General features: G+C 41.2%; 1 protein-coding gene across 1 annotated transcript in view; it reads right to left on the bottom strand.

Moving 5' to 3' along the window:
• Positions 1–6,533: 6,533 nt before the first annotated feature.
• The window catches only part of LOC309557847 (CUB domain-containing protein 2-like), a 58,670-nt gene continuing 47,409 nt past the window's right edge, over positions 6,534–17,794 (bottom strand). The window contains exons 3-5 of the mRNA XM_082260629.1: positions 16,974–17,083; positions 15,006–15,216; positions 6,534–6,589 (exon numbers count right to left, since the gene is read on the bottom strand). Coding sequence (XP_082116755.1) covers positions 6,585–6,589; positions 15,006–15,216; positions 16,974–17,083 — 326 coding nt within the window. The 3' untranslated portion in view covers positions 6,534–6,584. The remainder of the gene's footprint in view (positions 6,590–15,005; positions 15,217–16,973; positions 17,084–17,794) is intronic.

Below are 17,794 nucleotides of genomic sequence, written 5' to 3'. Positions count from 1 at the left end.
TTCATTATACTGACAGGCATTTGCTTGATTATATGTCACAGATATCCCTCCCTTCACTGTCACAACATGGGAGGAAGGAGTTGGATCCACTTATTTCCCTGGAAGGGATTAAACTAGCCATCTCGCCATCTCGCAACTGCCTACCCGTAAGACTCCAGGCCCAGATGGCTTTCCAGCCGAATGGTATGCCAAATTTAAACAATTGTTTAGTCCCTTTCTACTCCGAACGTTTAGTGAAGCCCTGGATGCAGGCATCCTTCCCCCATCTATGCGAGAGGCACTGATTGGCCTCCTTTTAGAGCCAAACAAGACCCTTGTAAATGTGACTTGTATATCCCTTTTTCTTTAGTTAACGTAGATGTGAAAATTTTGGCTTAAGTCCTGGCAAATCGTTTTGGTACAGTGGTTGTGAGATTGGTAAAGGGTGACCAAGGGGGTTTTATCCCTGGCCGATCTACTAGAATGAACATCTGTAGATTATTTCAGAAATTACAATACCTGCATGACTGCCCACCCACCCATGTAATCACTTCTTTATACACTTGCAAGACCCTTGACAGTGTTGAATGGCTGTACCTCTTTCATATTTTACAATGTTATGGCCTAGGCCCTCGTATGATTGCATTAATACGCCTTTTGTAAAGTCCCATTTTACTGAAACATTCCCTATATATCAAGGTACCGACAGGGGTGCCCGCTGTCACCTTTATTATTTTCCCTGGCCATTGAACCGCTTGCCACCTGTATCTGCACTTCATCTACCATCCGGGGGCTTCCCATTAGTACGATAGAGGAGCATATCTCTCTATATGCTGATGACACTCTGGTTTACTTGGCTGACCCATGTGAGTCCCTTGGTGTTTTTTTTTACAAGAAATCACATTTATGGGGGACTTTTCTGGTTTTAAGGTAAATTGGGACAAGTCAAATTTATTCCTCTTAGATCAAGTGGCCACCACGGTGATTCACCCGGATTCCAGCTTACAATTATTCACCTCGTTTCAATACCTGGGTTTACAAGTTCGATTGTCACTAGTTTTATATTGCAAATAATGTGTGTCCACAGATCTCCTGTTAACATTATTAAACCAAGCAGTGGATGGATTTACCACTGGACGTCACGGGCAGAACTAGTATTCCTAAAATGATCTACTTACCTAAATTGTTATACATATTGGCTAATTCCCCTTGTAGGGTACCTAAATCTATTCTATCTATTCTATCTATATATTCTATATCTAAAAGTTGATACTGTCTGCACAACTTTTTTATGGCACCATAGGTCTCCCAGGCCAGCATTAGAGGTTTTGCAGCTGCCCACTCATCTAGCGGTGGAAAAAAGCACTTGAAAAAAGAGCGCGCATGCTCCCCACGAGCTTGGCACATGCTCTGAAACGCGTCGTGTACCCTTCTGACCTTGGTGACGTCACGTGGCAGACGCTGCGCTCCAGCCCGATACGTGGTGATTAGCCGATCCCGGAAGACAGCAGCCGGCTTATCCTGTCCTCCACTTCCATCTACCGGCATCTCCCGGACTCAGGACTTGGACTGAACGTTCACCGATGGACTCCAGATTGAGCCTACTTTGTTTTATTATCATGTGGGTTGCCACTACTTGTGTGCCTTCATTTTTAATAAACGTACTGCACTTAGAGGCGCTTCGCCTGTTTTTTCTTTGCACTCATCTAGCGGGGCTCGCCTTTCCCAATTTTTATTTTTTATTTATATTATTTAAAAACAAGTATATACTGCGCTAGATCAAAGAAAAATAGTGTTTAAATATTACCAGCTGCTAGCATAAGAAAGTTGTTGTACCTCAACCCAGTAGAATGAAAACAAGAGTATGCAGCGCTTGGTGGAAAACACAAAAAAAATGAGCAATCTATAATAGATACATAATGTCACAATATATCATAATATCCGGGACCGTTGATCGTCTTCTTTATGCACACCCTTTAGTGTCCTGTTACTTCACGCAGGAGACCGGGCTGCAGCTACCGCACATTTCATCTGGAGATCCCCGCAAGACCATACCTTGGTGCCTATATGTCGTGATCCACATGTGAGTGCAAAATCTACTTCTTATTAAAGTATTATCTTGAACGTATTACACCATGCGAGGTCTTTTTTTCCTACATGTGACATGACTATATGTTCCCACGAGAGGATATTGTTTGGTGGTACTAAGGCAGTTCTTTGCTGGAGGTGATCCTTTACATGTACAGAAATTGAGGAGTGCCGTGGAGTGTGAGGAGCCCTTGTTGCAAGCGCTATGTGATCTCTGTCATGGGGATCATATAAGTCTGGTAAGAGGCTATCACTTTGGGTGTTTGGTGAAGGTCACATCTATTCAACATATCACCTGAGCTTCCTGTTGGACGTTTTTCCTCTCCACGGACTCTTCTTTCACTGTTTTTCTAGTGTACATAGTGATATATTGTGACATTATGTATCTATTATAGATTGCTAATTTTTTTTGTGTTTTCCACCAAGCGCTGCATACTCTTGTTTTCATTTATATTATTTGGCATCCAAAATGGTACCCATTCATGACTAACTACACCCTGTTTCTGATAATCCATGTACCATTACATTGTCTCTTCAATGGAAACCCTACAAACAGTGCATCCGGAAAGTATTAATAACGCTTCACTTTTTTCACATTTTGTGATGTTACAGCCTTACTTCAAAATGAATTTATCTTATTATTTTCCTCAAAATTCTACAAACAATACTCCATAATGACAATGTGAAAGAAGTTTGTTTGGAATCTTTGCAAAGTTATTAAAAATAAAAAACAAAAGAAATCACATGTACATAAGTATTCACAACCTTTGCTCAATACTGTAGTGAAGCACCTTTGGCCCCAATTACAGCCTCAAGTCTTTTTGAGTATGATGCTACAAGCTTGGCACACTTATTTTTGGGCAGTTTATCCCACTCTTCCTTGCCGGACCTCTCAAGCTCCATCAGGTTGGATGGGGAGCGTTGGTGCACAGCCATTTTCAGATCTCTCCAGAGAAGTTCAATCGGGTTCAAGTCTGGGCTCTGGCTGAGCCACTCAAGGACATTCATAGAGTTGTCCCCTAGCCAATCCTTTGTTATCTTGGCTGTGTGCTTAGGGTCTTGTTAGAAGATGAACCTTTGCCCCAGTCTGAGGTCCAGAGTGCTCTGGAGCAGGTTTTCATCAAGGATGTCTCTTTAAGTTGCTACATTTATCTTTCCGTCGGTCCTGACTAGTCTCCCAGTTCCTGCTGCTGAAAACCATCCCCACAGCATGATGCTGCCACCACCATGCTTCACTGTAGAGATAGTATTGGCCAGGTGATGAGCAGTGCCTGGTTTCCTCCAGACATGAGGCTTGTCATTCAGGCCAAAGAGTTTAATATTTGTTTCATCAGACCAGAGAATTTCGTTTTTCATGGTCTGAGAGTCCTTCAGGTGCCTTTTGGCAAACTCCAGGCGGGCTGTCATGGGCCTTTTACTGAGGAGTGGCTTCCGTCTGGCCACTCTACCATACAGGCCTGATTGGTGGAGTGCTGCAGAGATGGTTATTCTTCTGGAAGGTTCTCCTCTCTCCACAGAGAAATGCTGGAGCAGAGTGACCATCGGGTTCTTGGTCACCTCCCTGAATAAGACCCTTCTCCCCCGATCAGTCAGTTTGGCTGGGCGGCCCGCTCTAGTAAGAGTCCTGGTGGTCCCAAACTTCTTATGGATGACGGAGGCCACTGTGCTCATTGGGACCTTACATGCTGCAGAAATCTTTCTGTACCCTTCCCCACCCCATCTGCGCCTTGATATAATCCTGTTTCAGAGGTCTACAGACAATTAATTTGACTTCATGGCTTGGTTTGTGCTCTAAAATGCACTGTTAACTATGGGACCTTATATAGACATATGTGTGCCTTTCCAAATCATGTCCAATCAACTGAATTTACCACAGGTGGACTCCAATCAAGTTGTAGAAACAAATCAAGGGTGATCAGTGGAAACAGGATGTACCTGAGCTCAATTTTGAGTGTCATGGCAAAGGCTGTGAATACTTATGTACATTTGATTTTTTTTTTCCATTTTTTATATTTTATAAATTTGCTAAATTTTTAAACAAACTTCTTTCACTTTGTCAATATGGTGTAATATTTGTAGAATTGAAGAAAATAATGAATTTAATCTTTTTTGGAATAAGGCTGTAACAGAACAAAAGGTGAAAAAAGTGAAGAGCTGTGAATACTTTCTGGATGCACTGTAATATTGTTTATTGAGGCCAGGTACCTTCCCGCCTGGGGACTGCAATGCTGAATACCACTCTCTCCCTATTCTGCACAGTAGTGACCAGTATCACTAGGGATTTGTGGTCCAAGTTGCCAAACAATCCCCTTTTGTGTAATTCCACTTTAGGGGTACTTAGTTTTAAACCAGACCCGCAAAGATGGGCGTCTGTTGGGATTACATACCTCTGTCATCTTTTTAATGTGCATGGCTTCAAATCCTTTTCTTTAATTACTTTTTAGGAAACAGTTTACTTAACCGCGCTCCGTATTACATTGATTATAAGTGATTAATATCCATCAAAAAATCATCTAAAATTATGTATATATATATATATATATATATATATATATATATGTATATATATATATATATATATATATACATACATATGTATATATACAGGGCTTTTTTTCAGTGGGAACGTGGGGGAACGCAGTTCTGGCACCTCCAGTCTGAATGTATGCAATGGCAAAGGGGTGCTGGGGGTCAGTGGGGTGAGCTGAAGGGCCTATCGATGCTGGCTGCTGGGGGATCTATTGTTGCTGGGGTGAATCTATTGTTGCTGGAGGGCATTTTGTTGTGGGTGTGGCTATTGTTGCAGTGGAGGATTTATTGTTGCTTGGGGGAACTATTGTTGCTGGGGGGCTATTGTTGTTGGGGGGTCTATTGTTGCAGGGGAGGATTTATTGGTGGGGGCGATTGTTGCAGGGGAGGATTTATTATTGCTGGGGGGCTATTGTTTCTGATTGCAGGGGATCTATTTTACTGTTTTTTTCTATTGCTGCAGGGGAAGATTTATTGTTGCTGGGGGGATCTATTTTTGGGGGGGTCTATTATTGCTGATTCCAGGGGATCTATTTTACTGCTTTTCTAGTTATCATTAACAAATTCCATACAAATGACCTAGAACCACAACATGATACTTGGTTCTGTATTCCCTAAAAGGGGGTAGGGGGTGTACTGGGAGGTGGGTAGAGGGTGGAACCAAGGGACAGTGCTCGGAGGTGGGTAGGGGGTCGAGACTCAAGAGAAGGGAGTACCTGCACCTATTCTCTGAGAAAAAAAAGCCCTGTATATATATAGTACGTATATATATATATATATATATGTAAACAAGTTGTGCAAACATATAAAAGTGTCCAAACACAACCACCATGTGCTTCAATCCAAAAAGTAATAACATTTCTTAAGTGGTTCCACACATAAGAGTGAGCTGCGCTTTCTTCCACCACATTCAGATACACTCCCTACTCACCAGTCACAGGTAATGGAGATCCATGTCTGGGAATAGATCCTCTCGAATGGAAAACCACCCCACACTATTTTTTTAAATGGATAATATAAAAATAAAAATAATAAAATAAATGAATTAAGAAAAAAAAAACTTTAAAGCACCCTGTCCCTCTGTGTTTGCACGCAGAAGCAAAAGCATATGCAAGTTGTGCCCGCATATGTAATCGGAGTTCAAACCACACATGTGAGGTATCACCGCTATTGTTAGAGTGAGAGCAATAATTCTAGCACAAGACCTCCTCTGTAATTCTAAACAGGTAACTGTTTACATTTTTTAAAACATCGCCTTTAGAGATTTTTAGGTACTGAAGTTTGTCGCCATTCCACGAGTGTGTGCAATTTTAAAGCATGACATGTTTGGTATCTATTTACTTGGGGTAACATCATCTTTCACATTATACAAAAATATTGGGCTAACTTACTGTTTTTTTTTTTTTAATTCATGAAAGTGTATTTCTTCCCAAAAAATTGAATTTGAAAGACCGCTGCGCAAATACCGCGTGACATAAAATATTGCAACGACCGCCATTTTATTCTCTAGGGTATATGCTATATATATATATATATATATATATATATATATATATAATGTTTGGGGGTTCTATGTAATTTTCTTGCAAAAAATACTGTTTTTAACTTGTAAGCAACATATGTCAGAAAAAGGTTTAGGCTCCAAGGGGTTAAGTAATCCTCAAGCTTAAAATGTTAATTTTAACATATGTGCAAAAAAGAAAAAGAAAAGAAAAGCAAAGCAGCTCTGCCAGCAAAAAGGGTTAAATAATGCTGATTTGACGATTTAGTTGATTAATGTATCAATTACATTATACATATACAAATATGAGTTTAATGCAAAAACACAGATTTATTTTCAAAAATAGAAAATAACAATACATTATCCTTTAAAATAATACCACATTCTTGGGGGAAAAAAATCATAATTTTTTAAAACTGCCTGTCTTGAGAAAGTACTTGGAGGTTTTAGGAAGGTCTATGCCAGCTTTCACAGTTCTTTCCACAAATTATTCTGCAAGAGAAAGGGTTTGTTTATAGTAGATTTTAAACTTAATTACTTAAATCTCACATAATATTTAACACATTAATGTCATTTTAAAACTATAGTTTTCATTAAAGAGGTTGTAAACCTCGAATTAAAAAAAAACAAAAAAACAAACACCTGAAAGAAAAACACATAATGAGCTAGTATGCATCGCATAGTAGCTCATTATGAAATACTTACCTAAGAACGAAGCCCCGCAGTGCCGACCGCTTACCTGTCTCATGGGCGACATGTTCTGTCGCCCTTCTTCCGGGTTTGCGGCATCCGGCCATCTGATTGGCTGGAGCCGCGATGACGTCACTCCCGCGCATGCGTGCGGGAGCCAACGGTAACGGCACGGGGCTCTGAAGGAACGGCACGGCGGCCGTTCCTTCAGAGCGCATGCGCCAGTGATGTCACTGGCTGCATGCAAGGTAAATATCTCCTAAATGGTGCAGGTTTAGGAAACATTTACAGTACCTACAGGTAAGCCTTAATATAGGCTTACCTATAGGTACAAGTTGCAGAGGAGGGTTTACTTCCTCTTTAAAATGACTGCTTCCCCAGGTCACTAACACAGCCGATCTGAGCTCTGCCTGCAAAATAGCATAGAGCTGCAGGGGATCAAAGGTAAGGGGACTATAAGGCGGGGGGGGGGGCAGGGCCTACTTGCCCTGCATGTGCGGGTGCCTCTCACTTGTACACACTCACCAATGCTCGGGACCAGGAGGGGTCGTGTTCATGAGAAAGTCAACATTAAGGCAGAACCCCAGCTTAGAGATACACTGTGTGCAGCTGTATAGTAACATACAGATCCCTTCTCTGTAACACTTGTCCCATATCGCTGCACACTAGGGATCGACCGATTATCGGCAAAGCCGATATATCGAGGGCCGATATGCACTCTTCCCGATATATTGGAATCGGTCACCAACGTGGCCGATATTACCGATATTTCGGAAAGTGCTTGTACCTGAGTGATGCCTGCAGCTAGAGGCATCACCCCGGCACCCCGGCTGAGAAGCCGCTCGGCTGTCATTACAAGGAGAGCCACCTTCCATGGCTCTCCCGGGTCTCCCTTCCCTCCGTGAGACCCGGGCAACCAGCCTGCATGGCTGCCGAAGACCCGATCAAAGCCGCATTCGGCTCTGATCGGGTCTCCATGCAAAGACCCGGAAGTGATGACATGTTATGTCAGTATCAGCAATGAAAAAAGGATATTGGTTGATCCCTACTGCACACCATATCTTCCAGAATGTAGCATTTAGAGGGGGGCGCCGCTGAGCCCATCTCCTGCTCCACCAGTCCAGCTTTTCTCTACCCCCTCACTCCAAGCACGGACTTAATGCATGCACCTATTTTAACTAGGTCCTTAGTGTCTCTGTACCACAGGTTTGGTCCCAAAAGATTTTGGGGAACTGACCCTTAGGAGAGGAGCCAGAAAAATGCCCCTCTTGCTACCAGGGGACCTGTCACCCATACCTGGTACCACTCTCCGCTGTCTGGCTGCTTTTACATTCCCACCAGTCCATGGTTACCCATAGTGACTACACATTGTCTCCGACTCCTTCTCTGAGTGAACCCTTCATGGCCTTCCATTCCATCCTATTCAATCCTATGTGTGCTTTACAGGCCCTGTTCTTTTGATCCGCCATTTACCTCTATGCATCCCTTTGAATGATTTCAGACTAGGCATGAAACAGTTGATAACCTTACTGAAACTTTCAGCAATACATTCCTATAGTGCAAAAATCACAGGCCTTAACTAACTAACAAGCTACCCAGTGTATACCTCCTCAAGGTGGAAGTCTATAAGTGTCAGAGTCCTGACAAGGCAGTTCCTGTTGGGGTAGGTATTCCAGATGTTACTGATAATCATATCATCTGGCTTGACCTCTACCTTCTTCCCATGCAGGTCTCCAGTCTACTTTGAACAGCGCCCTCCCCCTATTTATTTACAGGATAGGGAGGAGGGCAGAACCCAGAAAATGCAGAGCAAGCTTAAACCCATCCATCCTGGATAGCCTGCTACCCTTGACTACTTAACTGTTTGTAAGCACCTGCCTAAATCCTGCTTGGCCAGGATGGCAGTTTCTTTTAAAGTAGGTGTAACCCTAAGTGAGAACAATGAGGACCCTTGAAGATATATTCTACACAGTTTCTCCCACAGTTTTAACTGAGTTTCATGCGCGGCCTAGAAATAGGAATAGGAGCTACATTTAGAAGATTTTATAAGTATGCTTAGGACCAGTATTGTGGTGAGGCTTTAAAGTGGAAGTAAACCCTCCTATCGCTTTCAGCCAAGGAAGCTGCCATCTTGGCCTCTGTTTTATCTTTAACTGCCATGATGCTGCACATGTGATCAGTTACGACACCAGCTATTGGATGGTTTGGCAGTTTGGTCGAGAGCACGACCAATGTGACAGCATTTCCGGCATGCCGGGAATGTAACTGTTTTTTGAAACTGTTAAATCGATGGGTTTACTTCCACTTTAAATTTGAAGAAAATAGCATGGTGTGATAAGACATTGTCAGCAAGGCAAGAAATCTGGGAGCCCCAGATAGCTGTAAAAACTTGAAATGAGTTTTATTTCTTTCCCACTTTCTAAGACTAAGGCTGGCCATACATGATACAATTTTCTTTCAGTTTTCTGTCAGATTTTGAAATTTGAAATTTGAAATTTACCTTCAAGTATGTAGTATGAAGGCCTGCCTAATTGGATACAAGTGAATGTGTTGTTTTGCTTTGACCTCACATTATGTGGTTTGTGGTAGATCTGACAGAAAATTGTACAACAAAAGTTGGACGTGTATGGCCAGCCTAAGAAAAATTATTGATATACACTTTAAGCCTTTCCCCTGATCCATGTAAATGCAAATACAATATGACCATATAGCTAAAAGTATCATACCAAAACTGTGAAAACAGAAAACTATGAAAATTGGTGTTTTAGGTGAAGACTTGAACTGATAAAGGTCAGGAGAGAGAATGGTGGCTGAGTTTACCTGATTTATATGTGAGCCTGAATCCTGTCTTAGTGAGACTGGAATCAGTGATGAAGACAAGCTGCATGGTGTTCTGGACAGATATAATGGGTATTGGTAGCAACGGTCCACACAATTCTCGTGTGAATTCTCCACCGTAGACCCAAAGCTTGTCAAAGTAACACGAGTACATGGAGCCTTCTACGTCAAAATTTGTGAAGGTGATTGTAATCTGGAATGAAACAGATGTACATTTTAGGTAAATGTTAGGTATCCTGTACGATGAGTTGGGAGAAAAGACAGGAGGATTGTCAGACAAAAAAAAAAAAACAACAGCGTTAGCACACAAAAATAGTTATGGAATACACAAAAAATAGGAAAAACAAATACAAAGAACACTAACTTAAATAAACTAAACTATCCCAAATACAGCCTCCTACCCAAAAAACACAGCAGAAATTATCTAAGCAAATTGTGCCTGAATGGACTATTAAGAAAATAATGAATATTACCTAATGATCAATTTACCTTTTAAAATACATTACATTTTTAGAGATATTTCATATTCATACCTTAGAGGTGGTGGTGATGTTCCAGGAACAGTAAGCATTATTGGGGTAATTGTTTGGGAAGTTGGGTGAAGTAATAACTCCCTCTGTGGCTGTCAGCACGCCACCACAAGCTGGAAGAGAAAACATCTTATTATAACAGATGCACATGTATTTGGTTATATATTCAACTGCTATGTGCATAGATTTTTAGATCTGGTAAATTTCTTTTTTTTTTTTTTAAAGCCCGAAGCGTGTGAAATCACACTCAAAAAAAACGTAGCACCCGGTGCATAAAAAAGTGCACACACGCAAACGTGAACACACAAAAACTGCACAGGGTGTGCGAATGGTCTGGCCTCCGAAGAGGTTGGACCCAGCCTTGATCCCCCGGGGCGCAAGACTCCTGACAGGGACTGAGGTACTTCCTATGGTTTGCCTGGCCGAAACCTGGCAAACCCCGTTCTCCAGGGGGACTGCCGAAACAGCCCACCCCAAGTACTGGGTGGGGCTCCCCCGAAGGGAGACCCCATGAGGGAGGGCGAACTAAGCCAAAAGGCCATGTCCACCCCCCCCCAAGACTTTCAAGGTAGGCCCAGAGACCCACACCGTACTCGTCGTGCAGAGGAAGAAAAAGGTGATAGTGCAGTGACACACAACAAAGAAAAAAAAAAAAACACACACAAACAAAAAGGTGGGGAAAGGGAAGTGGAGAGGTGAATTAGTGCCCTTGTGAAAATACAAGGGCAGGCCTTCCGGCCGGAATAAAAATTCCTCTGGTCGAAGCCAAAAGGCCTTGCCCAAGAGGCAGGTGCAGAAAAAGTGTGCAAGTGCAGTGACCATGGTGCCGAAAAACTCAAGGCGAGCTGCCCCTCACCAGTGAGAATTAAGGCACCCCTGGGCTGCCACCCCAGGGGCACATACACTTCGGCCTTTTTTTTTCCCGGCCCAATGGCCAGACCGAGTGTAGCCCTTATCTGGTAAATTTCATTACAAGTTAACTTATATAAGAACATTAAACCTGCAGTATAGTAAACGCCTGTAAACCAACACCTTTGTGTCTGCTATAAAGCACTCATAGTACTTTTGGAACGCTCCAAAGTTCCTATGCAAAATATTACTTTCCAAACATCATCCCCCCCCCACCCTCATTCCTGCACAAGGATCTCCTCACACAATATTAACTACTCATGATGAATGGGAGCATTAGATATACACTATATTACCAAAAGTATTGGGACGCCTGTCTGTACACGCACATGAACTTTAATGGACTGTTGGCAGGTTAACCTAAAGGTAACAAAAAGCCTGAAAAAAAAATGCAGCCACCCCCTCTAAGGTCCAATAAGCTGCAATATTACATTCTTATTTTTATTTTGGGATAAAGTATATACCCTGTTTCCCTGAAAATAAGCCCTACCCTGAAAATAAGACCTAGCGTTAATTTTGGGGATGGCTGCAATATAGGCCCTACCCCAAAAATAAGCCCTAGTTAAAGTCCTTCTAAAAACATTTAATCCATTTTGTAAAATGATTGTATAATGTGCAGTGTGTCTCCTTTTGTAACTTTATTGTGGAAAATAGATTATTTACATCGCGCTGGGCACATGAGGTAGATCTCCTCTCTGACCTCTATGACCTGAGGTAGATCTCCTCTCCTCGCGGTTTACGTCAGTGGCCCCTCACTCTGCAGTGCTGAAAGCGGAGAAGAGCAGCTCCGGTGGGTCATGTGAGCACCCAATGGCACTCTAAATAAGGTATTTTCTACTATAAAGTTACAAAAACAGACAAACTGCACAGTGCACACTCTATAATCTTTTTACAAAACGGATTACCATATTTTCCGGCGTATAAGACGACTGGGCGTATAAGACGACCCCCTAATTTTCATCTACCAGTAATACTTATACTTGGGTTACGTTGGAGATATTATTCTCGGCATATAAGACGACCCCCCATTTTTGGGCGATTTTTTGGAGGTTCAAAAGTAGTCTTATACGCCAGAAAATACAGTATATCATTTTATAATTCCTTTAATCAAGGTTTATTTTTGGGATTACTGAATGTCCTAATGCTGACTCCTGAGAAGACAGGGGACGCAGGGACTTTTTAAAAAACATTTTATTGTTTGATTCCAGGTTTTTTAGAACAAAGAGAGGGGTAAATGACACAGTACATGCACTGTGCTGTCTATCATGCCTTAAAGAATCAGGATTTTTTTTTTTGTTAGGGTTACAACCACTTTAAGATCGTCATGGTGACATGACTGTTTTTGAATAAATGTAAATTATTGTACATGCCGTAAATAAATAAGACATCCCCTGAAAATAAGCCCTAGTGCGTTTTTTGTAGCCAAAATTAATATAAGACCCGGTCTTATTTTCGGGGAAACACGGTATAATAAAACAATTTTGTTTTTAGTTATGAATATGGTAGAGAAGGTTAGGCTTTTTGGCTGATAAGATTCACCCCCTCTATGTGACCTGGTGACCACTGTCACTGATATGGAAGTGATGGAAAATCCAAAATGTTAAAGTTGCCGCCAGAGCAAGAAGCAAACAGAAATCCTCCATTGGGTAAACCTGTTCCTATGACAACTCTAAGATGGGGATTCAGTTCATTTTAAAGAGACTTCCTCTCATTTTCTGTTGTGCCTCCAAAACAGGAAGTGAAAAAAAATGTCCTCAGCAGTACATAGGCAGAAAAAATAACTGGATAGATGTTTTAACTCTCTGCATTACTCTATACAAAATAAGATTTGGCCACACGTACACTTTAAAAAGCCAGCCCTGCCAAAAAATCTGATATTTCAGTTTTTGGTAGAGGTTAGGGAATTGATGTAGTAAAACATTACTGAGCCTAATACTTCCTTACCGTTGCTTGCAACTGAAACAGGTGTTGACATAGTGGTGGTACTTGTAGTAGTGGGAGTGGTTCTAGTAGTCGTTGATATGAAAACTTTTTTCTTGATAGCTGTGGTGGTGGTTCTTGTAGTTGTCAGTGTTGTTCTGGTGGTAGTTGTAGGGGTGGTTCTTGTAGTTGTCGGTGTTGTTCTGGTGGTAGTTGTAGGGGTGGTTCTTGTAGTTGTCGGTGTTGTTCTGGTGTTAGTTGTGGTGGTGGTTCTTGTAGTTGTCGGTGTTCTTCTGGTGGTAGTAGTAGTCCTAGTTGGTGTTGTTCTGATGGTTGTTGGTGTTGTGGTGGGAAGTTGAGTTGTCGTGGTTTGATAAGCAGAATTTGTGGAATCAGATGTTGTTACTGTTGATGAAAAGTAGAAGACAAACTTCAGAAAACAATTCAGACATAAATTATTTGAAGCTGAACTCCAAACAAACAACAAAATAGGCAAATTAAATACATATATGAGAGCAGTTTTACCTGCTAAGGGATTTGTATTTCTCTCTGTCTAGTTCTGAGATTCAGCACAGCCCTGTTTGGCAGGGAAAGAGGGCTTGATCTTCCTATGAACAGTGAAGGTAGAAGCAGGAGACTGATAAGCTCATATCTCTATCAGTCTGCTCTCTCCTCCCATCAGCATGCTCCTTACACTGTAAAACACCTGACTGCCAACTTGTGCTGCTGCTACTTCTGTAAGCTCTGCTGTACAGGTAATAAAACAGGCTATTGCCAAATTCAATTCAGGTACTCACGCTGTTGGTACTTATAAAAAAAAATCTTTATAAAATAGAGACCTAATAGATTTTTGTCTTTTATATCTGCCTGGGGTTCATCTTAAAGAAAAAATAATGAACCTGGAACTTTGCCAGTATGCATATTACAAAGTACAGATATATATTTCCAGTAGGGATGAGCATGTATTCGGTCAGAACTCAGAAGTTAGCTTTTATTACTGGCCAATAAGCCGTGAGTAGAGAATTCCCCACCCTGGCTGCATATATACAAAGGGGAAGGGATGTTCGAGACATGTGGCAATATTAGGTCAATGATGACAGGAACATCCCAGTCCCTATGTGTAGCTGCAAAGAGGGGAATATCCCACCCACAGTTCATTGGCCAACGTTCATTACCAAAATGCTATAATCTCTTTTGGAATCAAAGAAGAACTTACGACTTTACCATGCAGGGCAAAGTAACAATGCCTCTGGAAAATCTGGAAATACTTACCTGATGTACAGTCGTTAATAGCTCCTTGCTCCTAGCACTTGGTACTTTGAGAAATGAGCATGTGACCTGCTCCCATCTGGTACTACTTGAGTCAAACAGCAAATCGCTAGGCCCGAGCGCTGTCACATGACTGGGGAGACTTTGTCACTGGTCCACCAGGTCAGCAACACAGCTGATCACAGCTGTGGGGGATAACAAGTAAGGGGTGTATAGGCTGGTTCAAAGGAAGCCCTTTCCAATGACACTGTCACCTTGTCCTACATGGGCAACGTCACAGGGTCTCTTTAGGTAGGTGTGACGCTCAGAGGGCATGTGCCACACAATTTGACCCACGGTTGTATCTGAATTTTAGATACATGGCTTAGGGATAGGTTTAGGAACTATGTTTAGGCTTTAATTTTTAGTACAAATAAGACCAGAATTTGGAGCTGAGACTTCAAATTCGAGGAAAATACTATAGTCTGGTAAAACCTTGTTGCGAGGCAGTACATTGGGATGACCAAGATCAATGAAAACATGAAAGGAGTTCCAATACTCCCCTACTCTATCCAAAGCTAAGAAAAATTTGTCGGCTTGACATTCATTTCATGCCTTGCCTTTGATTCATGGGAACCCCACATAAACTATGACCACATTCAGGCAGTGATTATCATGCCAAAACTGGGACAGTAGAGAAAAAAAGAAATAGCTGTTTTAGGTGAAGATTTGAACTGATTAAAATCAGGACAGAGATAGATGACTGAGCTTACCTGTTTCATATATGAACCTGAATCCTGTCTTAGTGAGAGCGGAATCAGTGATGAAGACAAGCTGCATGGTGTTCTGGACAGATATAATGGGCATTGGTAGCAACGGTCCACACAATTCTCGCGGGAAATCTCCACCGTAGACCCAAAGCTTGTCAAAGTAACACGAGTACATGGAGCCTTCTACGTCAAAATTGGTGGCGATGAGTTTAATCTGGAATGAAAGAGATGTACATTTCATATGTTAGGTATCTTGTATGAGGAGATGGAAGAAAACACAGGGGAGTGTTCAGAAGGAAAATATTTTTTTTCACAGAAAAACAATATAGTGAAAAAAAAGTCATGTAAAAAATTTATATTGTTGGTACTCCAGTAGCAATCAAATACACACAAATAGAAAGAGCACTAAATCAATTAACCTAACCTACCCTACAGTGTTAATTTTGACATCAAATTTCAATTTCGTTTTTGTCATAGTCTTTTGATAAAAATGCCATTTTAGTTTTAGCCATATTTTAGTCTTTTGACTAAGCTACGTTCACACAGGTCAAGTCGCATGACAAGTCGCACCCTGTTGTAGGCAAAGAAACTGTTCAAATCGCTTCAACGTCCACTTTGCGGAGCCGCACCAATTTCAAAAAGTAGTTCCTGCACTACTTTTGGCAATGTCAGATGCAACTTGCATAGACATCTGTACATGAAGTCACACAAAGGTCAGCCAAGTCACACCGACGTGTGGCTTTGAAATCGTGAAATTTCAAGCGAAGTCACGCGATTTCAAAACCACATTTAATGTGAACGAGGGCTAAAATGCCATTTTAGTTTTAGTCATATTTTAGGCATCTAAATTGTTTTAGTTTTAGTCGTATTTTATTCAACTAAAATCTCCAGTCCATTTTCGTCTACTAAAACGATGAAGACAAGCTGCATGGTGTTCTGAACAGATATAATGGGTATTGGTAGCATCTGTCCACACAATTCCCGTGGGAATTCTCCACCGTAGACGCAAAGCTTGTCAAGGACACACAAGTACATGTAGCCTTCTAAGTTAAAATTTTTGGGGATGAATTTAATCTGGAATGAAAGAGAGGTGTACATTTCAAATGTTAGGTATCTTGTATGAAGAGATGGAAGAAAACACAGGGGAGTGCTCAGAAGAAAATTATTTTTTTCTACAGAAAAATCTAGTGTGATGAAGATGGGGAAAAGGCAGGAGGAAACAAAAGACAGTAAACAAGTAAATTAAATACAGCCCCCAAGACCTGGTTATGGACCGCCTTCTGCAATGATCGTAGCCTTGGAATGTGTGGGGGAGGGGGGGGTCTGTATACTGTTTATGCTGCTGATTACGATGCTGATTGGTTTGCCTCCCCGTCGGGAGCGGTACCTGACGGGGGGGATTTATTTTCTTATTTTTCATGTGTATGGCCTCGTTGGAAGTTTACTTCTGTGCTTGCTAATGGGAATGACGTGCATTGAATGTATTCTGTATTGTTGGTTTTTCTTAATAAACTTGGTTTCTGATTTTAAAAAAAGAATACAGCCCCCAGAAAAACACAAAAAGATTAAGTAGATTTTTTTCCCCACCTGTACATTTTACATAAGCAGCCCATTAAGCATATCATAGATCAGCAATTTCCCTGCAACATCACGTTCAGCTAAATCCACCATCCCTAAAAAATAGCTAGAATATAAGATAGATAGATAGATAGATAGACAGATAGACAGATAGACAGATAGACAGATAGACAGATAGACAGATAGACAGATAGACAGATAGACAGATAGATAGATAGATAGATAGATAGATAGATAGATAGATAGATAGATAGATAGATAGATAGATAGATAGATAGATAGATAGATAGATAGATAGATAGATAGATAGATAGATAGATAGATAGATAGATAGATAAACATCTATATCATTTTACAACATATAACATTAAAAACATTTTTACAAATCCTTACCTTAGAGGTGGAGGTGATGTTCCAGACACAGTTGGCATTGTCGGGGTAATTGTTCGGGAAGTTGGGTGAAGTGATAACTCCCTGTGGCGCTGTCAGCACGCCACCACAAGCTGGAAGAGGCACAAAATATCTCATTATTTCTCATATCAGAAAGTTGGGAGTTATGTCTATAATTTATTTATCAGTTTTTTTTTCTACCTAGCTAACTAAGAGTCAGTCAGCTATGTAAGGCTGTCTGTCGATTGTTGGAGTCTTGTCTCTCAGCTGGTTTTTACAGAAACATGCTTGGTTTCTCAGAGAGTACATCTTTAGGTAAAAAGCAAGAAAGGCAAAGTTATGTTTAACTTGTCTCTTGTATCTTCCCTTACAAGTCTTGCAGAAAGTGTCTTCCTATCCTTCTCTACAATTTCTCCCCAATTTCAAAAAAAGTCACTGAATTGTGCCCAGGGCTTAGCTTTCAAGATCAGTCAGTGTTGCCATGTCGAGTCCCTGGTCAGCTTTTGAATATTTATCTCTGCCGTTCACCTGAAACTTAGCCCAACACTAGGCAATATACACCTTGGGCTATATATGAGGCTATATTGGGCTATATAGGCATTCTCTCTAGTATCTCTGCATATTTATGGTGTATCATTTCAAAACTGGACTTACATCATTCACCGGTCAAGACTGACAACGTATTCCTAATTTTATCCACCCTTTCAGTCTTACCTTGTGTTCCCGATATCTCTCTCTTCTTCCTTTGCTTTAAGTTCTGTTGAAAAAGCCATACAATTCCATAAACAACGTTAGACGATGAGAAAGCTAGTAAAACCTTACAC

Source organism: Pelophylax lessonae (genome assembly GCF_965119305.1).
Source record: "Pelophylax lessonae genome assembly, chromosome: 6".
Classification (NCBI taxonomy): Eukaryota; Metazoa; Chordata; class Amphibia; order Anura; family Ranidae; genus Pelophylax; species Pelophylax lessonae.
Note: the sequence above shows the minus strand (reverse complement) of the source record. Positions and strands in the feature narration are given on the sequence as shown.